General features: G+C 47.7%; 1 protein-coding gene across 10 annotated transcripts; it reads right to left on the reverse strand.

Moving 5' to 3' along the window:
- Positions 1 to 233: 233 nt before the first annotated feature.
- Positions 234 to 20100, reverse strand: Pex5 (peroxisomal biogenesis factor 5). 10 transcript variants are annotated; one of them, XM_076567938.1, is made up of 17 exons: positions 20010 to 20100; positions 19252 to 19414; positions 18953 to 18988; positions 18539 to 18671; positions 18228 to 18359; positions 10582 to 10687; positions 10039 to 10129; positions 9531 to 9641; positions 9200 to 9295; positions 8545 to 8664; positions 3747 to 3890; positions 3524 to 3594; positions 2623 to 2835; positions 2132 to 2297; positions 1698 to 1855; positions 1496 to 1557; positions 234 to 459 (listed from the first exon to the last, which is right to left on the reverse strand). In XM_076567938.1, the coding sequence occupies exons 2-17, from the start codon at positions 19396 to 19398 to the stop codon at positions 380 to 382; spliced, it is 1866 nt and encodes a 621-aa protein (XP_076424053.1). In that variant the 5' UTR covers positions 19399 to 19414; positions 20010 to 20100; the 3' UTR covers positions 234 to 379. The 10 variants fall into 10 exon arrangements, with proteins under 10 accessions (XP_076424053.1, XP_076424054.1, XP_076424052.1 ...); XM_076567939.1 differs by lacking the exon at positions 20010 to 20100 and adding an exon at positions 19766 to 19921 and having other exon boundaries at positions 8545 to 8640; XM_076567937.1 differs by lacking the exon at positions 20010 to 20100 and adding an exon at positions 19766 to 19920.
- Between the last annotated feature and the right edge of the window lie 1810 nt (positions 20101 to 21910).

The raw sequence follows: 21910 nt of genomic DNA on the forward strand, positions 1-21910 counted from the left end.
GAGGGAGGGAGGGAGGGAGGGAAAAAAGTGAATGTTAAAACACTTTTGAGCCATGGTAGGTTGCTGACACTCAATAATATCCATTCTGGAGGGATGGATAAGTAATCAGTACGCCAGTGCAAATCTAGAAGACAGAGAACATCAATCTACCAAACACTGACCAGCCTCCCATCACCCCAACTTCAGCCAGCAGCAGAATCCTGCCCACATCAGCTCAATTTATTCTTCATACAAATATTTTACAGTTTTATTTTTAAATCATTTACACATATGCATACAAAGAAAAATAAATTTCAAGATGGAACCTTGGGGACCATGGCAGCTTAAAAAAAACATCTCCGATCATTAGCTCCTGAAGACAGGGCAAGAGGCTCAGCGGTCACTTGTGGGGCCTGTGTGTCCCCACGCAGGACAGTGGAGAAGGATCCAGCTGCTCCCTCTGTGTCCCTTGATCTTCGCCTTGTGGAGGTAATGTGGGGGAGGGGATTTTTCAGTGCTGTCCCCTACAAACGTTTCAGGAAGGCTTATGGTAACTCTGACCCCTCCCTTTGTTGGGAATTTGGCAAGAATACAACATCTGAGGCAGTTTGCTACAAGAGTTTGTTCAGTTCCTACTTCTCAAGGAGAAGAGGGGACTGCAGTACTGACCACACCCCCTACTGTCCCACCTCAGACTCTGGGCTCACTCCACCAATGAGCCTCCCTCCCTCGTAGCCTGCAGTGATGAGCCCGGCCCTGAGGACACCAGTGACCACAGGAGCATCCACTGGTCAGTGTCCATCCACAGAGAATCCCAGCTCACTCCCACGAGCGACAGAACCGTGAGCACCTGTCCCAAGCTCGGCTCTGTGGAGCCGCATCAACGCTGCAGTTAACAGGCCAACTGCGAACATCCATCTCACACAGCAGCACACAACTGCTTAGGAGAACCTCTTACACACAACTGCCTGAAGAAGCTGGACTGCCACCAATTCCCAGTAGGAGTAGGGTAAGGAAAGACTTACAAATGTGGTAGACCCTATCATAAATTATGGCAGCTGATGACAACAATTTCCCCATGTCATTGGGTCCTACCCAAAAAGCAGCACCAAGAAAGGGCATGATGAGCAGAAAGAGATCTGTAGCTGGATATACAGCCCTTGAATTACCAAGGGACAGAGACAGCTCATTCCCTACAATTATGTAGGACCTAGGACACAGACTATGCACCCCTACATCGAGGAGGCAGCTCCTGAGAGGTCGTACCGCTTGTGGTCATCAGCCCAACCCCCTGGTAGGCCCATTGAAGGAGAGGGAGTCACACCCAGAGCGAGAGCCCCTCTAGGCAGACACTCACAGGGCAGCCCATCCCACTGTCACTGGGGCAGGCCAAACATGGCTAGGAGGGCACCCAGATCCCGAGCGTCAGCTGCCCCATAGGCATCACTCTGGCCTAACATAGACAACGCCAATCGCAGGGTACTCCAGATGTTCTCGGACATGGCGCCCCCCTCACCCCGAGGGCCCCGGCTCTTCCTCTGCATGTTCAGGGCCTCCAGAAAGTGTTCCACAGCCTCACTGTAGGGAAGAGGAATGAGAACTAGTGAGCAGAAGCACAGTGGATGAGGCAGATGGGACATGGGGAGGGAGGGTCAGAACATTAGAAAGCAAAGCCAAGAAGACAAGGTTCATCTGCTCACAAAGGAATCCATACTCACCGGTGAGCCCCAAGGTTGATGCAGCTGATGCCTAGGTTATATCGAGACCGGATATAGCCAGGCTGTAGCTCAAGCGCTCTGCGGTATGCAGCCACGGCTTCTTCACTCTGGTTCCCGTTGGCCAGGGTGGCCCCAAGTTTGTTCCACAGCAAATAGTCCTGGGACAGAGAGAGAGGCCTGGGACATGAGCCCGGCCTGGATCAACTTCTGCCCATCCTGTCACCTGCTTCACTACTGTTGGGTTAATGTCGGTTACTAACCCACTCTCTTGCCCTCAGCAGCTCCCAGTGTGCTCACCGGGTCACCCCATGCAAACCCCTGTCCCATGTCCATACACTTCTGCTCTCCCCTGAACCCCCTTTCATTTCCCAGTCTTCCCAAGGCTTTCATGAAATCTCCCATGTGCAAATGCCTCTTCTTTCCCGGAGGCTCACATTGGGGCGAACACTGAGGGCGGCCGTGAAACAGTCCACAGCCTTCTCGTACTCCCCACTCAGGTTGAAGAGAACTCCTAGGCCACACTGCACATCAGGGTCAATGGAGGTAGGGTCCAGACGCACAGCCGCCAGGAAGAGTTCTTTCACTTCAAGGAACAGGGAGCTAGGTAAGGAGAAGAAAAAGCAGACAGGTAGGTAGATGGGTCTATCTGTACTCCTAGCCTCCACACAATCCCTTCAAAAGTCAACCACATTCCCAGGACTCATCAATGTGTCAGTCATCTCATTTACCCCAATTCCACCTCACCATCTGCCTTGATTCATCACAGCACTGCACGGCGGAATGCTGACCTCCTTCGAGCTGACCCTGAGTAACCCCTACATTCCTAGACCGTTGGATCTCAGCATCCCGAAACTCCCCAAATCAAGGTCATGTTCCTACTCGGCCTCACATCACCCTCCTCATCCCAGGAACCCCATGCACTCACTCAGACAGCAGAGATCCCAAGACACGCTTGCTGGGCCCCAGTCCTGCCCCGCTCGCCCCCTCTTCCCCAGGAGCCACCAGGTGGGCATAGGCTGGTGAGTAGCGCAGCCAGTCTCGCAGGGTCTCACAGGCCTGTCGCTGCAGGGATTCGTTGGTGAAGCTCACAGCCAGAGCCATCAGCGCCGTCCGGTTGTCTGGCTTTAGCTCCAGACACCTGACGGGACAAAGACGAGCAGACTGAAAATCTGCCAATGACACCAGCAGCCCTCGGCACCAGGGGTCCACGGCCAAGCTTTGAAACGCACGTCTGCCTCTCAGCCTAATATAGACAAGGCTCCTCTGGCCTTTGAGGGAATATTAAATGTAATGAATATCATGAGTGTAATTAATGAATATCATGAGTGTAATTAATATCTTGAATGTAATTCAAGTCACTGAATTGTGAACTTAAAAATGGTTACAGCTGAAAATATTATGTTCATTTAAAAAAAATAAGGTGGAATGTAATCACCATACATTATATGTGTGTATGAAATTGAGGAGAGCGATGTTCTAAAATAGAAAGAGGTGATGGTGTCATGGGCCTATGAGGATGCTGGACTAAAGTCTATCAAATTGTGCAAAGAGGCAAACTGTATACTATATGAATTATTTGTCAATAAAGATTTTATAAAATGTAAATAAATAAATAATAAATAAATGTCCTAATCTAAGTTGACCAGAATCAAGCCTCTTCCACCCATTTTTCTAGCCATTACTGAGTCATGTTGACTCAGAACAATATGGCAGGTTCAATTGTATGCTAGCGGTCAGAAAAGACAAGGAGCTGGTTCTGGTGCCTCTTAGGCTAAAGGTTACTTGCAGAAGCCTATATCTACCTGCCATCACAGCAGCGCACTTACCTCCGCAGGGCACTGATAGCCAGGAGCTCTTGCTCATTCTCAGCCTGGGTGGTACCCAGATACTGCCAAGCCTAGAGAGAAGTTGACAATTCCATCACTGACTTTGCGTCCTCTCCTCCACTGGCTTCCCCCACTCACCATCTCACCTGCGCCCCGGAGGAGACCACACCCCATCTGCATGCCTCTTTGGGCCTCCCCCAGACCTGGACGCAGCCCCACTCACTTCCATGTGCTTAGGATCCTGCTGCACGGCAGCCTCAAAAAGCAACACAGCATTGGGCAGATCTCCCTCCTCAAGTCGATGCATCCCCTCTTCAAAAGGCTGAGGGTGGTCACGCAGGGGGTTCTCTTCCTCAAACTGGTACCCCTGGAAGGAGAGGAATGGAGTGGAGGAACTCCTAAGAGGGAATCCAGACAGCCAGGGCAGCCGGGCTGGGACAAGAACGGCCACCGTGGTGGGGAAGGTGAAGGCGGCGTCCTTCCACACAGGTGTAGCAAAGTCTCAGAACTATGAAGACCATCCATGACAAAACAAAGGTGGGCATCAGCTCGGCTGCCGTCCGTCTCCCATTTACAGTAGCTAAGAAGAGGGATGAGGCGGTAAGTGTCCATGCCGGGATTATAAACTTATTTGAGGAAGTCTTCCCATGCCTACATTTCCATATCCGAACCTTCTCTCCCCTGGACAGAGCATGCCTCTCAGCAGCAGCTGTTGATCGCAGTGAGAGTTCTCTTCAGTGTCCTACTCCTAGTGTGATGCGGATGAGGTGGGTGTGACGGGAGTCAGAGGCTCCGCCTTCAAGGCAAGGCTTGCCCAACTTAGGGGACCGCACAAACTGGCTGGGTACATCAGAAGTGCTTCACTGATTCCCCATAACTGAGTTTGTTTGTTTCTTTGTTTGATTTTGAGGCAGGGTCTTGCTATGTAGCCTCGGCTGGCCTCAAACTCACAGCTATCTTCTTGCCTCGTCTTCCAAGTGCTGGCATTACAGATATAAGTCACCATTTCAGGCTTCTAGATTTTAAATACAACTTGGACCCCAAAATCTGGCTGGCAGGGAATGCTTCTACAAGACACTGCTCTCTTCCATCTGGGGCGTTCTCAACTGAGAAAGTTATGGTGCCATCTAAAAAGCTTTGCCAACTGGCATTTGATATGAAGTAGGAAAATAACAAGGCAGGGTCAAAGTCATGGTGAGCCACAAGGCTTTGGACAAGTAAAATATTCCTTTGGGGGAAATAAACAGTTACCATCACAAAAAAGAACGAAGACCATATGTGGCTCACCAGACAGAGTTTGGTAAAAAAACACCGTTTCAAACACAGCACAGACATGGAGAACTTAGCAGTAAACTGTACAAAATAAAGGCAAGGTCTCCTGTGTGGTTATCACTGTGAAACAAAGAATCAGACGTACTACATTCTAAACCACGGGTCATCGGCCACCAAGGACAATTAACAACTGCAGCCTTCTCAGTGAATGACCAGACAACAAATACTTCACACCTTGCAGATCCTACTGCAACTACCCAACTCTACCACAGGAGGGCAGAATCAGCCAGGTGCAGTATGTAAGCAACGAGCATGGCTAAGTCACCACCAAATTTTACTCATGGACACTGAAATTTAGATTTAAATTTTTAGGTATTACAAAATGTATTACTCTTTCGACTTCTTCCAGCCATTTAAAAACACTAAAGCAATTCTCAGCTACTGAAGCATTTACAAATGAGTGGCAAACCCATTTATTCCACAGGCCACTCACACTCTAGACCATCTGAATTCAATAGAATATTCTACACTCAACCTTAACTGCTGCCCATCATCAATCCATCCATCCTTTAAGCCACTCTGTGGGAAACAGAGATTGTTACCACATATAACTTCCTAATGAAAGTAATTGATGCCTCAAAGCTACTGACAGCCTTACTGAAGGTCTTAAAACACTGTTCACTAGCGGTGGCTGTAGCGACTTCCTTAAAGTACAATGCCTGTGTGTAGCAGTCAGCAGTGATGAATGTTCTCACATGTCTTTAGGAGACAATGGGACAAACGGATGCCATCATTTTTCAAACATGAGTTTCCTCTCGACCCCGTTACCTTCATTGTTAAGGTCTCATCAATTACTCAAAGAGGAATTAACTGTTAGTCCCCTGTGCGTAGATGGAAAAAGAATACTCTGAAAGAACGCTTCACAGCCTACAGAAAGCTGAGCACTGCTTCGCATTCTGAAAGCTCTAGCCCAGCCAGACATAGTGTCTGACCCCTGCCTTGGGCTGTTCTAAAACCGCACAGGATCACACTGTGGAGAGAGCACTGCTTCAGAGAGTCTCTACATCCCAGAAACTCTCTTAGGAACAGTGTACAGCGTCCTTTTAAGCTACAGTTGTATGTAGCCTCTGGAAAATCTAAGGGTTATCAATAAAAATGTTTAATTATAAACAAGTATAAAGAGGGATGAGGAGACAGCTCAGTGGACAACACACTTGCAGGCAAGCGGGAGGACCAGAGCTTGGATCCTCAACTTCCACAATAAAAACCAGGCAGGCATGGCGGTCCACTCAGAGAGGGGATCCACAGGGCAAGCTGGCCAGCTAGAAGAGAGCTGTGTCAGTGAGCTCTGGGTCCAGTGAGAGACTCTGCCCCAGACAGGAAAGTGGGAAGCAATAAGGAAGACACCCATGTTAACATCTGGCCTCAGCACACACGTACTCCAGAGACACATGCAAAAAAAATAAGTAACAAATAAAAAGCACAAAAAGGCCCATGAGTTTATTTGACAATGAACTCACACCCACACTGTTCAAGTATTCCGTATAATTCAGTACAACTTAGCTTAGGGACAGACAGAACTTCACTTTTCACTAATAGTGAATAAGAAGGTGGAGCACTGTTGTGAAGCATTAGTACAAGGATTTTGAAGCCTAGTTTTGCAATATTTCAAGGTATCACTAACTTAAATAGGGTTCATGGATCTAATAACTTAATTATAGGTTTTTTTTTTTTGTAAGATGTTGAGATTTTGAAACACAATCTCACTAACCCCAAGTTAGCCTAATTTATAGTCCTCCTGCCTCAGCCTCTCAAGTACTAGGATTACAGGTGTGTACCATCATACCTGGTTCCCTCATTATATTTTCAGGCTTTTAATTTAAAGGCATATTTGGCCCAGCATGTCATAAATATGGGAAAAATAAGTGCTAAATTAAGCTTTCAGCTTAAAAAGTTATTCTGCAGCCAGGTAGTGGTGGCGCACGCCTTTAATCCCAGCACTCAGGAGGCAGAGCCAGGAGTTCAAGGCCAGCCTGGTCTACAGAGCGAGATCCAGGATAGGCAGCAAAGCTACACAGTGAAACCCTGTCTCAAAAAACAAAAAAAAAAAACAAAAAAGTTATTCTGCATAGCATATCATACCGAATAAATACCGAAGTAATAAACACTAAGAGGAAATATTACCCATATGAAAGTAGGACTTATGTCTTCATCTATCAAATGTATGGAAATGTCAATTATAAGTTAACAATATATCAAATGATTAATGGGACAGTAAGGTTATTCTGTAAGAGGAATGTATACTGTGGCAAAGTAACAAGGAGAGGTCCCTAGAAGTAAGCGGCCCCTCAATGTACCACACAAACCACTCTTGGGCAAGCCCAGAACAGATGGGTCAGCACAGTCCCATTTCTCGGCAGTCAGTTTTTCTGAGGCTCTTGAGCCCTAAAGTCCCCTGGATGTCTCCCACTTTGCACAGCTCCCTACGTCAACATCACCTCCACCACCCAGCTTCACATCTCAGGATCTGGGTCTTCCTCCTCCACATCTGTGGTGAGAAAGAGGTGTTACTCAGTTCCTATTCTGTCTCTGTGAAAACCAAGCAATCCTTTTCCTTCCCTCTCATGCCTCAACTCAGAGACTCAATCATCAGCCACGTCCCCAGTGATCCTGCAACTCACAAGCAGGTGAATTCACAGCGAGACTACTGAAGAATCACAAACATCTAAGCCAAAAGCACACACGACATGCAAAATCCAAACATCTTCACCACAGACTACTGGGAAATTTTCCTACTGTTTAAATGATTCAATGTAATTCTTTGAAATCCTGAATCAGGACAAGAGCCTGATTCCTACAGGAAGAGATCAGAACTTCAATGAGAGCTGAGGGTGTAGCTCAGTGGGAGAGCTGGTCGTTCCTAGCACACACCACCCCTGGTTTGATCCCCAATATTTGGGGGATGGGGGATGGCAGGTGTCTGAACTCATGCACTAAAAAAATACATGTCACAGTGTGGACAGAGGAATGATCCATCGACTACCACTGTCCAGCAAAAGGGTCAGCAACAGATAAATTGTCCCAGTGTGCTGTGGGATGTTCTGTATGGCAAATGTGTTGCTCTGATTGGTCAATAAATAAAACACTAATTGGCCAGTGGCCAGGCAGGAAGTATAGGTGGGACTAACAGAGAGGAGAAAAGAAAGAACAGGAAGGCAGAAGGAGTCACTGCCAGCCACCGCCAGGACAAGCAGCATGTGAAGATGCCAGTAATCCACGAGCCACGTGGCAAGGTATAGATTTATGGAAAAAGATTAATCTAAGCTATAAGAACAGTTAGCAAGAAGCCTGCCACGGCCATACAGTTTGTAAGCAATGTAAGTCTCTGTGTTTACTTGGTTGGGTCTGAGTGGCTATGGGACTGGCGGGTGACAAAGATTTGTCCTGACTGTGGGCAAGGCAGGAAAACTCTAGTTACACCAGTGCAACCTCCAAAGAGGAGCTAGCTACTCCTCTGTTCTTAGTGCATCGTGTGTGAGCCTCCCTCGTGGGCATTCTGTCACTGAGTGATTTGCAAAGGTATTCTTACTAACCTTGTAGTCTCAAGAACATAATACACATTCAGTTACTGGATAGCAGGAGCCAAGGTGTCAATCAGACTTCTTCTCATAGAAAGAGGCTCAAACACAATAACAGCTGCCGCGTGGAAACTCTTCAAATTCTAGAACCTGGAAAGCCAGGGCTCCTACCTTGTCATAGGAAGCAGATGTGAGGTCATCATAGTCAGAAAGCCAGGGGTGTGCCTCAGCATCCCGTTTTGCCATCTCCTCCAACTCTGCCTGCAACTTGTCCCAGAAATCGACATCAGACTGTAAGGAAGGGAAGGCAGATAGAGAAAGGAGGTGCTTCGTGACCACCCCCAACTCTCCACTCTACTGAGATGTAGTCGCTAGGGCAATAGGTCTTAAATTTCAATGTATTCAGCAATCATCAGAGAAGCTTTTATAAAATGCAAATTCCCTGATCCTACCCCCAGATTCTGTTGCAGGAATCTGGAATGATGTCCAAGAATTTGTTTTTTGTTGTTTGGGTTTTTCGAGACAGGGTTTCTCTGTGTAGCTTTGCGCCTTTCCTGGAACCCACTCTGTAGCCCAGGCTGGCCTCAAACTCAGAGATCTGCCTACCTCTGCCTCCTGAGTGCCGGGGTTAAAGGTGTGCGCCACCACACCCAGCTAGACTCTGCATTTTTTAAAAAGCACTCATCCCACACCTACGCAGTTCCGACACAGATGACCCAGTACACTATGAAACAATGCCCATCGCCTCTGACACTAATAAAGCCATACTCTCCATGGAGGGAAGGCATGGTCCTGGAGCGCTTGTGTCCACACCAGCGGCTCTCACCTCTATAGCTGATTTGGCTCGTTCAAATTCCACATCAAGGGCAGACGTGCTGTTTCCTGGTCTTGTGAACTGATCAACCCAGGCCTCTGAGGTGTCCTGTGACAAAGGAGGATCAGTGCCACCTCCACCAACTTCCTTCCCATTAACACAGAGTGACGGAAAACCCACTAACCACCACCAGCCTGGACGCTCTCAGACTCTTTCCCCACCCACTCACGGTCTAGATGCCTGCCACAAGGCAAACTGTCTATAAGATCCCTTCCCACTGCACACTGATCCGGCCTCAGGCAGCAGTCTGAGGTGGGCTGGGGAGCGAGCGACAATGTCCTACCTGCTGCTGCATAAACTCTGCTGCCCACTGTTCTGCCTGAGCTCGGCCCGACCCTGCAGCGGACTCCAGGGACACCTGCCCCTCGCCAATCTGCCGCACGAATTTCAGGAACTGGGGCACAGAGACACACATAGGCACCTTGGGACAGGACTTCTAGGTGCACACTCTCAACTATGCCCAAGGAGACCCTGCACTCGCCCCTCCCTGAACATCTCTAGCTGCATCAAGATAACACTAAAGACCCTGAAAAAAAAAAACAACAACAGAGATCAAACACAGGGGGCTTTCTGCCTCTGCAGAGTTGAGAAGACACAGAAAAGACAAAGGGTTAGTGATAAAGGAGTGAGGGAAATAGTGGGAAGATGCAGCCAGATCCAAAGTCTTCGTTCTCCAGAGGGGAGACAGTTCTAAAATCTCTTCCCCTCTTTACAGCACAGAGGGGTGAGGGAAAGAAGGCTTCTGCCCTCAGGCGCAGCTCTGCTGAGCACAGCGGCAGGAGGCTACTCACCTCAGAGTTGGCCAGTTTGGGGTCATCCACCTTGGACACAAAGTCACTGGCTGTGTGCTGCAGGTCCTCCTCGGGATGATATTCATCGTACCTGTGGCGAGGAAGAAAGATCAAGTCATCCACCCCACTGCCCATGCTCCTTCCGAATCCTGGCTCACAGCAAACAGAATTCTTGGAAGAAGAACAATAATGCTATCCCACTACCTTAAGGAGCTACAAGCTCCAAGTTAGGATAAAGAAGGCTATCTCAGTGGAAGTGGGAAAGTCTTTTTACTTTTTCCCTTCCCAAAACAGCTCTGCAGGGAGGGAGAAGAGAAGAGCATGCTCAAGGGAACACGGTCCATCAAGACACTTACAACTTCCGAATGGAACAGTTAGGATCACTTATTTCACCAATAAGTGAAATACCAATAACACTAGTTAATAAATGAAGTAGAAAAGAACAAACTGCAAGCTGGTGAGAATGTGGATGGAGGAGGATGGAAAACTGCCCAAACTATACTCTCTTCATGGCAACCCAAGGAAGACGCTGGACTTATTTACCATCGATCGGCGGTAGATGTTCCTTCCGGCTCTCCCAACCACAGCTTCTCCTCAGACTGCTCCAGATACTCCTCAGCCCATCGGGCAGGGGACACAGACAAGGGGTCTGCAAAGAAAGAGCAGCTGTGGAACTCATCAAGGCTTCAGTGTAAGGTCAGAGAAAGAGAAGGTAATACAGACTCACTGACCCACTTAACCAAACCAAACCGAACCCTGTGGACTCCTGAGAGTCCTTCCTCCACCCTAACAGCCTCTTCAGTGGCTGAGCTATTCCCAGGGGGCTGAAGGGAAGTTGATGGAGAGCTGGGAACAGGAGACCTCCTAAGGAGGATCAGGAAAGAATTCAGCACTCCCAAGGCTGAACCAGAAGGCTGGAAAGTTGAAGGCTAGAGAAAGAGCCTATCTTTAAAGGAAGGTCGGTGGAGGGATGACTCAGGGTTCAATTCCCAAACCCACATGGTAGTTCACAACCGACTGTAATTTTAGTTCCAGGAGACCCCGTGTCCTCTTCTGACCTTAAGGGAACCAAGCACACAGTAGTGCACAGACACACGTAGGGAAAAAAAATACACATAAAATAAAATTAAAGGTTTTTTAAAAATCTTTATTAGTGTATACCAGTTGTACAAAGTTGGGGCTTCAATATGCCATTTCCACACATCCATATAATGAGTTTTGATCATATTAACTCCCTCTTCCTTTTGGGGGGGAATAGAGGTATTGGGATGTCTCTCTATATAGTCCTGGTTGTCCTGGAGCTCACTACGTAGACCAGGCTGGCCTCAAATTCACAGAGATCCACCTGCCTATGGCTAGGATAAAAGTCAGGGCCACCATGCCCCCCCCCCCGCCCCCCCCCCGCCCCCCACACACACACCCTTTACTTTCCAACCCCCTCCTCTTTCTTCCTTTTCCCTTCCTCATCCTTCCAAATCCTTTTCCCTGAAGTCCACAGTCCTCAGTAAGAGGTAGGGAGCATCCGGGCTTCCTTACGGGAACTACATATGAAGTATAAATAAAGTATGTGCCAAACCTGGGCACACCACAACACTCACAGCTACCCCCCTGCCCACGGAAGTCAAGGGTGCTTGCATCCTCATAGGATGCCTCAGGCCCCTACACCCATGGATAAACACTGTTCTGGCTCTTGTCACTGTGTTCTCGCTGTTTGAGGTTTTTTAAGATAGGGTCTCACTATGTAGCCCAAGCTGACCTTAAACTCAAGATCTTCTGTGGCAGCTGGGGTAATAGGCAAGAGCCATTTGATTCATTTAAGAGGCCATGTTTTTCAGTCAAACTCTCAAGTTATCTTAGAAACTCCAGGGACAAAGGGCACCATGAACATGGGAACAAACACTGGGTGAGGGCGCTGAACTGTTTCTCAACTCCTTGGACTCTGGCCTACCAAGCAGCGAGCAGATTAGTGTTGCCGAGGTAGCAGAGAAGGCAGCAGCCTACGTTCGGCCTGCAACTCTGTGTCTCCCATCTTTACATCCCAGTTGCTGACACGGTAATCCAATCCCCAACTGGAAGACCTGACTGCCCTGTTTTAACCCTGAGAAGGCTTCTCACACCCTTAGTATTGACGTACATTCCACTTTACCTAAGACTTGGCCTGAATAATTTCAACAAAGCAATCTCAAAAGCTGAGAAAATAATGTCAAAATCTTAAAGAAAAAAAAGAACCAAAGGTCTCAGAATATACACACCTAATTGTGAGGAAGTCATGCAAAATTAGCATAATAAAAAGTACAGTTGGCAAGTGTTTGGGTTTACAGATCCAGTGTTTTAATTTCAAAGGTCCTCAACAACTACAGGCCAGATCTCAGGTCCTGTAGGTAACATTTTTTCTTCCCTTACTATAACTAGACTGTGGCTTACATGTGAAGATTGAAAAACAAATGTTTAATATCAAAACAGGTTTCAGTAACACCTCCCTGCTCCTTAGTCCTGGTTGAAAAAGAACCACTCTTCCCTGCTCACTCTCCATTTCCTCCTTACTCTCACTCTAGTGATCCCGAGACCACAAAGTCACAAACCATTTCTGTGGACTAGGTATGCACATCAGTGTTCAATTCCTGCCTAGCATCTGAAAGGGCATGATTTCAATCCTCAGCACCTCACAACAGTAATAACAACAATGACCTACCACAGTTTGGCTCTGGGTCATACATACTGCTCTCAAGACCCTGAATTTCCCAGCACTGGGAACCTGTCCCAACAAAGGAATTCGATTTAAACAAAAAACCAAATGAACAACATTTGGCTCCACAGTCTTTTTGAGAAATCCTTACAGAAAACCAGATCCATCTGGACACAGCTGAAATTGAAGCAATAAAGGCCAAAGGGGAGAAAATTATTGTCTTAGGTCACATATAATAAGTAAGCAGAGTTAGAGCCAACGATCTAGACATCACTTTCATGTCTGCATCATACTTCTCACTGAGCACAACTGCTGCAAGTTGAAAGGTCAACCACTCTGAACCCCCTCCTCTGAGCAGTGAGAGCCCTGTGGGAAACAGTGTAGGTTCCAGAGTGAGCCTAGGGTCACCCACATTCAAACCTCAACTCCACACATCATTCACTGTGAATTTCAGAGTAGTTACTTTAACTTATCTATAAAACAGATAATAACAGACAGCTCAGAGGGGTTTCTGCAAAAATAAAACACAGTAACAAAAGGGGGCTGCTACCATGACTGTCTGGGGAGGGCAAACCTTAACATCATGGAGACTGTTGCTCCCTATATTCCATAGCTCCTCCTCCTCCTCTTTTCAGAGAAGAGCAGCTATCACCAACCACCTTCTGCCACTGCTTCCTACAATTCCTGTAACAGTACAACTTGTATTTCATAGCTGCTCTATGAACCTCACACACTGTGATGGCTATTCTTGGTTGTCATCTTGACTACATCTAGAACTAACTAAAACCCAAGACACTGGGTACACCTGTGAGGGACTTTTTCTTAATTAAATCATTTGAAGTGGGAAGACCTACTTTTAATCTAGATCTTTTGAGATGGGAAGATCTAACTTTAATCTGGGCCATACCTTCTACTGGCTGCCTGTATATTACGGCTGGAAGTCTAGTCTATTCCAGACATGGAAGAAGGAAGCTTGCTCTCTTTGTTTGCTCTCCTTCTCACAGGCAAGCCCATTCCTTTACTGGCATTAGAACCTCCATCTTTGGAATTGTGGCATATACTGAAGACCAGCTGAGACATCTAACCTCATGAACTAAACAACTACTGGACTCTTGGACCTCCTGTTGATAGACATTGTTGGACTAGATGGACCACAGCCTGTAAGCCACTCTACTAAATCTCCTTTCTATACACACAACAAATTGTGTGTGTGTGTGTGTGTGTGTGTGTGTGTGCGTGTGTGTGTGTGTGTGTGTGTGTATTCTGTAGCCACTCTACTAAATCCCTTTTCTATATGTGTGTATGTATATGTGTGTGTGTGTATTCTATAGCCACTCTAATAAATCCCCTTTCTATATATGTGTGTGTGTGTGTGTGTGTGTGTGTGTGTGTGTGTGTGTATTCTGTAAGTTTCTGTTCCTCTAGAGAACCCTGAGTAATACACACAGTATGTCAACTGAGTCTGTCTAATTCAGAATACCTGTAGGCTGAGTTTTATCTCCAGATCTGAGTAAGCCCAAGGTGCAGACTGGCCAGAAAACACAATGGAGGCTTCTTCAGTAGTATGACAGACCAAAAAAGGGGGATGGGTCTTGTATGGTGATGGACTAGCTCTTGACTGAGATGGTGCTTATGCAAATCTACCCATCTGATGAAGTTGTATAAAACTATTCACACACAGACAGTAGCATGCAAACCTGAAGAAAACCAATGAGCTCTACAGACTGTACCAGAGTGGATCTCCTGATCACCATTGGGAGAATCTGAGGTAGTAACACAGAACTTTCTTGTATGTCTTCTTTTTATTTATTTATTCACAATTACCAATAAGACTATAAAATTTTCCATATAAAAAACAACCAAAATAAGATGACCTTCAAGGTTCCTTTTGAATAATTCTAGAATATTAAACATAGGAATTTAAAAGATAAAGAGAAGCTACAAAGCATGCTTATAATTCCAGAACTTGGGATACAGAGGCAGAACTATGAGTTCAAAGACAACTTAGGCTACATAGTAACACCTTTTCTCAAAAAAAAAAAAAAAAAAAAAAAACGAGCCATGTGTAAGGGCAAGTGCCAATGATCCCAACAGGCGGCAGAGACAGTCACAAATTCGAGCCAGGCTGGCATACAAAATCAAGTTGGAGGGACACCAGGGCTAGAGTGAGATTATTGTCTCACAAACACCAAAAAAATAATTAATAAGACCTTAAAAAGTATAGTATTTTGTCTTAAATCTACCTATCCATAAAACAATAGTTAACTTATATACCTGATATATCAGCTACAAACACTGAGAAAGATGTTTTAAAACATGGATTTTGGGGCTACAGAGATGGCTCAGTGGTTAGAGGCACTGGCTTACTTAAGGATTCTTCCAGATGACCTGGGTTCGATTTCCAGGCCCCATTTGGCAGCTAACAACAGTCTCAAACTCCAGTGCTGGGGGATTAGACACCCTTTTCTGGTTTCTGCAGGTAATGCATATATATGATGCACCATTCAGGCAAAAGACAGACAACCATTCAGGCAAAAGACAGAAAATAATAATCAATCTTTGAAATAAATAAAATATGAATTCCTGGAAAATCAATTTGTTTTAGCGTTTGCTCCCAAATCTCCATTCATTCATTCATTCATTCACTATTAAAGGCCTACTACAACAGGACGATCTTACAGAGACCAATTCCATACATCACAGTCCCAGGTACCCACATCCGGGCTCTCTCTGTGAAGCAGGCATAGTTGCAAATGAATGTGCAAAACAGATGAGCTCTCCAAAGACAACCAGACAGGTGGGGCAAGTCTGACACGTTTCTCTAAGGCTGCTCGCACTGGTGAGTTCGGGGAGATTTCACGGGCAGGAAGCAATTAATCATAATAAAATCGGGCTCACACTGTGCTTGCTGCACAAACGGTTTGGTGTTTTGTTTTGTTTGGTGTTGTCTGTTAGTTTTAAATTATGAAAAATGACTAATGTCCACCCATTCCAACAGAATTCTCTCTATACTAAGATGTATGCCTTAAGGTTAAGGTTTGTGTGGACACCTGAAAGGTTCTGTCCAGCAGAGGGTCATTGAATAGCTCAGATTTGGGCTTGAGGCAATTCCACAGGGAAGACTTGAGAGTATTCTAAAATTGAGGTTTTAGAATAATAGTTCGAAAGGCATGGCACCTGGGTACAAACAGGCATGAGTTTGGATATCATGTCTCCTCCTGACACTTTGTAAGAGGTTTCCAAATCTCAGCCCAGCAGAGAGTGCTTAGAACTAATAGCAAACCCTAGAACACTGTCTGCCGATCTTACTTTAGGAAAGAGAATCTGGGTGAAATGACCTAACAGCTTAGACTAGTTGTTGGGTTCTGGGGCATTTCTCCTGTGTGAGGAGGAATCCCTACCTTCAGGAGTGTAAGGAGCAGTCAGAGGAGAAGCCCACTAAGTCCCATTAGCTCAAAAACCATCAGGACATTAGCTCAAAAACCATTCAGGACACTGTGACCGCCTGAGAGGCTAGAATCTTTGTAACTTTCTCCATTCGTATCTCTTCTCATCCTTGGATTTCTCAATGTAGAAAAGGCAAACAATGCTTCTCTCAGTGAGCAATCAGGAAGAGGAAGGCTGAATGAAGACTCTGTCCTTCCCCTTTGCCCTAATCTGATAGGCGTGGGGGAGAAAAACCAATCCGCAAGGAGGCAGTGAGCAGACGATGCCCCAAAGACACCTATCAGGCTACGACTAAGTGTGCAGCCAAGAGAGAAAGAGCATAAAATACAGGCCTGGCAGGACAGAAGGACAGCTCGGTCCACAGTCAAACCCCAACAACACCCTAGGGAGAAACCTAAACACTGCCTTGTCAAACTGCCTGCCTTCCAAACACTTGTGCTCAGCCACAGATTGGTGCTGCCCCCAACCCTGGCCAGAGAAGCTTCTCTCTGCAGTGGTCAGCAAGGAAGGCAGAGACTCAGAACCGACACAGTGCTGAGTGAGAATAAGTGACTAGGGATCACTCAGCCCTCGGTGGGACATCTATCCTAATCCCCCTCGCCAAGGGACCATCTCAGAACAGGGTGGGAAGGAGGCAGGAAGCAGAGGTGGAGTGGGGTGCTGGGAAGCACCGTCCTCAGGACATGACAGGCCCATGGCACCCACGGACTCATTTCAGCTGTGGTCACCTGCACAAGATCAAGTCAACAAGACCAGGTGACATCTGACCGGCAGCGTTATTAACAAAAAGAAAAAAGAGCAAAGGACACGAAAGGGAAGCAGGACGTGTTTGGGGTATCTAGTGGGAGTAGAGGGGGAGTCGAGAGTTCTTCCAGAGAGTTGGGGTTATATATGATCAAGATGTACTGTTTACGTTTACGAAAATGCCTAAGAATAAATAAAAGCTATTCTATTAAAAAAAAAAAAAAAAAAGCCAAACCTACCTCAAAAACTCAGTATTCCTATTTGTAAAGTGGTTCTAAAAACAATAGTTAGAACTTGGGTTCTCCTGGAGTTTAAATCAACAGCATATTCAATGCACCTAACACAGAGCTCAGAACGCAGTAAGTATACAGAAGCTAATGTTATTTTATCATCACAGATGATCTTCACCCTCAAAGACCATTCGCTCCTCACTATCCACAAAAGAATGGTTCCTGAAACTCGTACAGACACAAAATTCTGCAGATTCAAGTCTCTTATATGAAATCATGTATTTGCATATATCCCACACACATCCTCCCATTATTTCAACATCTCTAGATGACTTATAATACCCAATGTAATATAAATGCTATGTATATAGTAATTACACAGATTAGGAAATAATGAATACACACACACACAATGGCCAGGCACCATAGTTTATACCTGGAATCCCAGCACTCAAGAGGCTAAGATAGGAAGATCTCAGTTACATAGGGATTTAGAGGATAGCCTGGTCTACAAGAGACCCTGTCTAAAAACTCAAAAAGTATGTATATTTTTAGTACAGACATAATGTTTTCCAAACATTTTCCATCCACAATTTGTTCAATCTACAGATGAGAAACCTACAGATATACAAACGGCCTAGCTATACTTCAGCTTCTGAACCCCACAATCCTACTTTCCCAGACCTCAATTCTACTCAAGATGGCTGAACACCAGACTTCTAGGTATTACAGTGCCGATTTCTCTCTTTGGGGCCATCCATCTAATCTCTAGCTCCTCTGCACTAGACTGAAGCAGTCAGGTTTCTGATAAGGAGGCAGACCTAAGCTCTCACTCATGTTCTCATGCCCCCCCTCCCCCTCTCTCATTTTTTTTTCATTCAAACTCAGTTTTCTCTTTAATATGTTTTGATCCCCTACCGTTGCTACAAGAAGTCACATCTAACGTCCTACAGAAATGAATCAAGAAGCCAGAAAACTCATTACAGCCAAAATCACCTTAGACCCTAAGAGGAATTAAGACTTCAGTACCGAACTTTCCAACACTCCGTAACAGCTAGTACAGATTTTCCCACAAGCCTCACCTGTAACTTCGGCAATGAATTCTTGGGACCAGTCAGTCTCATTATAATCCTGTGCTACGTCCACAGCATCCCCAGCAGCAAGAAACTCCTGGGCCCAGTTCTCAGACAAGGCCAAGTCTGCTACACCAGGGGCTGAAAAGAGACAAGAGATAACTAAGAAAAAAGAGAACAAGTACCCCTCACTCCTCCACCATCACTCCTGGATGCCACCTCCTTTGTCTCCTCAGTCCGCTGAGGCCAGCAAAACCAAAGAAGGGAGCCCTCTGGCCTCGGTGCACAGAACACACGGGTCTCACGGGCCCTCAACCCACCTCTCTGAGGAGCCTGGCGAAAGTTTGACTGTTCAATCTCCTGCATCTCTGCCAGGAGATCATCCATCTTGAAGGTCTGAGGTGCACGGGACACAAGGGGTGCATTCTGATCCTGTAGGAATTCTGCCACCAACTATTACAGAGAGATGGTGAGATGAACCATTAGGATGGGGGGCCTCAGCAAAGGGGCAGGGCCGACTGGATGGGTACTGATTTCAGACAGAAAGAAAAACAGAAACTGGAAACAATAAAGAAAAAAAATTCATCTGTAAATTTGGAAACCAAAAAGAGTAGAAGAAATCTCATTTGGTGAAGAGAGTTCAAAGTGAAGTATGAGTGGACTGTTTAAAGGTTAAAAAAAAAAAAAAATACCATGGACCAGAAAGAGAGAGAAAAGAAACTTGTTTTATTTACCTCATCTTCAGAACCTACTCCCAAAGGCTTGGAAACCTACAAAAGGAAGAAAAGAGGCAAAATGCAGTGAGGAAGGCCACGGAGTAGAGCCCAACTCTTATCTCCTGCTTAGGTGACCTGAGGCAAGTCAGGAGCCTTCACAAAGCCCCGGCGTCTTTGTCTATTAAATAGTTGTCTGTGTAAAGATGCACGCGCCAGTGCCGCTGAGCCGGAACTGCTACCTATTTCTTGTAACAACAGAGACAGCAGCTGGTGGGCTGATGAAATGGGCCCCCACACACACACCCCAGGACACTCACCGTCTCCGCGGCTGTGGCTCCTGGGGGCCAGGGGCCAGGCCTCAGTCCCTCCTGCCGAAGGGCCTTGTCCTGGGTGAAGTGGGTGGCCAGCTTCATGAGCGGGTTGGCACCCCCACATTCGCCCTCCACCAGCTCCCGCATTGCCATGGTGACCACCAGCTCCCTGATGGACAGACGGAAGATGACAACTGTGGTCCCAGAGCCAGACTTTCCCAACGCACGCCTCCGGCCCCTCTCTAGAGCAGGTGGGCCCACGACGGTCCCACACCGGGCCAGGCCTCCGGGGCCGGCCGCCCTGCCGCTGGCCACCCCCACCCCCCGGCTGTGTCCCGAGTCCAAAAGGGAGTCTGTATCCTCCTGCTCTCGGCTTGGGGTTTCGGCCCGGGGGGGTTCCTCCGCAGCTGTCACGGCTGCATCTCAGACACCACCCGCCGACAGCAGCCCGACGCAGGGGCCTGGACCCCCGGGGAGCACGGGTAACGCGTCATCAACCCGACTAGACGGGGACTCTGACCGGACACGGGAGAGCGGGAGCGCCGCCGACGGTACACCGGGACCCACACGCCAAGTCCGGGGTGCGCGGCGGGACTCGATCCCGGCCCGCGTCGCCTGAGCCCCTCCCGCGCCGTACCGGTCCCGGCCCAGCGCCCCAGGCCCCCCGGTCCCGCTGGCCCAGCCCCGCCCCCGCCCCGCAAGGCCGCCGCAGCAGCGGAGTCTCGCGGGCCCCGGCCCCGCGCCCCCTAGGCTCCAAGGCTCACCGCCGCGGGCCGCACCGTAGGACCCGCCGGGGCACCCGGGGTGGGCTGGGGGAGGGGAGGGGGCGGGAGCCAGGGGGCGGGGCCCGGCCTTAAAGGGGCCGGGGCCGGCGCGCTGCGGCCCAGCTCAACGGAAGCGGGCGAGGGGGCGGGGCCTCAAGCGGCGCGGCGTGATGGGCGGGGCCGAGAGCCTTAAAGGGGAAGACCTGGACAGTCGGTTTGGCAAGCTCTCCAGCCGTCCCCGGAACGCCAGGCTTTATTTTGTGGAAAATTCAGAGGAATGGAGCTAGGAGAGGCTTCTCGGGACTTTGGAGGAAAACCAAGGGGGGCAAGATCCAAGGCTCAGCTCTCTTTCCTGGGTCTCCTCTTTCTCTAAATCGCCCAAACAACCTGGGAGATTCCGGGGGTCAAATCTGCGACCTGCTTCGTCCTTCTAGACCTGACCCCTTTCCAAGGTGCCCCTTCAGGACAGCGCCACAGCCCCCAAGGAGACAGAGGCTTGCCCCCAGTTCCTCTCCCATGCCTGGGTAACGAGGGAAATAGCGCCGGATGATGACAAATCCTGGTGACTAAAATAGGGTCCTACGCATTCTGAGACCTCAAACCGGCGATGCATGGGGACGGCGCAGTGAGTCACTCCTCCCTCCTCCTTCCAGCATCCACTACTGGTCAAGGTCATGATGGCCTGATTCTCGCAGCTCCAAGTTGGGGAAACGTGTCAAGAAACGCCTCTGATCAGGGAATATGAACCTAAGCCTCAGGGTCCGCCATCTGCCAGAGAGCTGGCTTGGATGCCAAACCTCCAGGTCACTGGGAAACCAGCCTTGGTATCTCACCTAGGTCCAAGACCAAGGGACGCCTTGACGTCGTGGGGAAGGGGAAGGGTTCAGAGTGTTGGTAGGTGGGCGAGTCGGATGAGATTAGTGTTAGGAAGGCAGGACTGTCCCAGCCCGGAATGCGGGAGCGGAAGCAGGTAGTCAGCAGGTGGCGCCCTGGGGCAGGCTTGATCTTTGCCGCAAAGGTAGCCTTGCTTGGGAAATACAGGCTGTGTCAATTCATCCCGAGGAAGATAGAAATTTCCCTTATAAACTACAATGGGAACAAGGATATTGTGCAATGTTTCTGTCGTTAGTACATTGTCCATATCTTTCAGAGGTCCTTACCCCAGTCTCCTACTGACCACAAATCCCAGCTCTTGGGTGTCCACTGTTGCCAGGCTACCGTTGTAAAGAAAAGAAACCTAGGAACTAATAAAATAAACCACACCAAGGAGAAAAGGATGCCCTCTTGGAAGATGAACATTTTAAACAGGAGGCTCCCTGGAGAAAGCAGTGTTTACGGAAAGCATGTGATGTTTTGAATTTCAGAACATCAGGGAAGCAGGAAAGCATCTCCCGATAGCACTCAAAGCACACAACACACTCAACCTTCTGCTCTGCTAGGAGTTTAGTAACTGATTAGCAGTAATTCACTAAGCCAAGCTCTTGGGAGAATGACTGTAATAATAACTGAAGCTTATGAAATGCATGCTAAACCCCGTGTGTTACACTAAACACTTGGTGAACATTAGCACTTTTAATCATCATAATCTTCATAATACTCCTATGAAAAAGATATTACTAACCCTGTTATACAAATAAGACTCGCCTGAAAATCAAATACGTAAGAAGTCAGAATCCACACAAGCAGATCTGGCAAGATAGCCTAGTGGGTAGAGGCATTTGCACACAGGCCTGATGGCCTATGCTTAATCCCCTGGTCTCACAAAGTGGCAGAGAGAAATGATTACCCCTGAGAGTTGCCCTCTGACCTCTACTCACACACACACACAAACATCACATTTTAATCAATGCAAGCATAACTCCAGGCACTGAACTGTACACAATCCTGCCTCCCAGACTTGG

This window comes from Peromyscus maniculatus, chromosome 3 (assembly GCF_049852395.1).
Source record: "Peromyscus maniculatus bairdii isolate BWxNUB_F1_BW_parent chromosome 3, HU_Pman_BW_mat_3.1, whole genome shotgun sequence".
Taxonomy (NCBI): domain Eukaryota; kingdom Metazoa; phylum Chordata; class Mammalia; order Rodentia; family Cricetidae; genus Peromyscus; species Peromyscus maniculatus.

Bases quoted from the DNA above. Each gene is read 5' to 3' on its own strand.
- Pex5 (XM_076567936.1), bottom strand. From the start codon at position 19,398: ATGGCAATGCGGGAGCTGGTGGAGGGCGAATGTGGGGGTGCCAACCCG. The intron at 18,672-18,952 runs GTAAATAAAACA...TCTCTGTAATAG, and splicing joins GAGTAGGTTCTGAAGATGAG to TTGGTGGCAGAATTCCTACA. The intron at 1,558-1,697 runs GTGAGTATGGAT...TCTTCCCTACAG, and splicing joins ATCAACCTTGGGGCTCACCG to TGAGGCTGTGGAACACTTTC.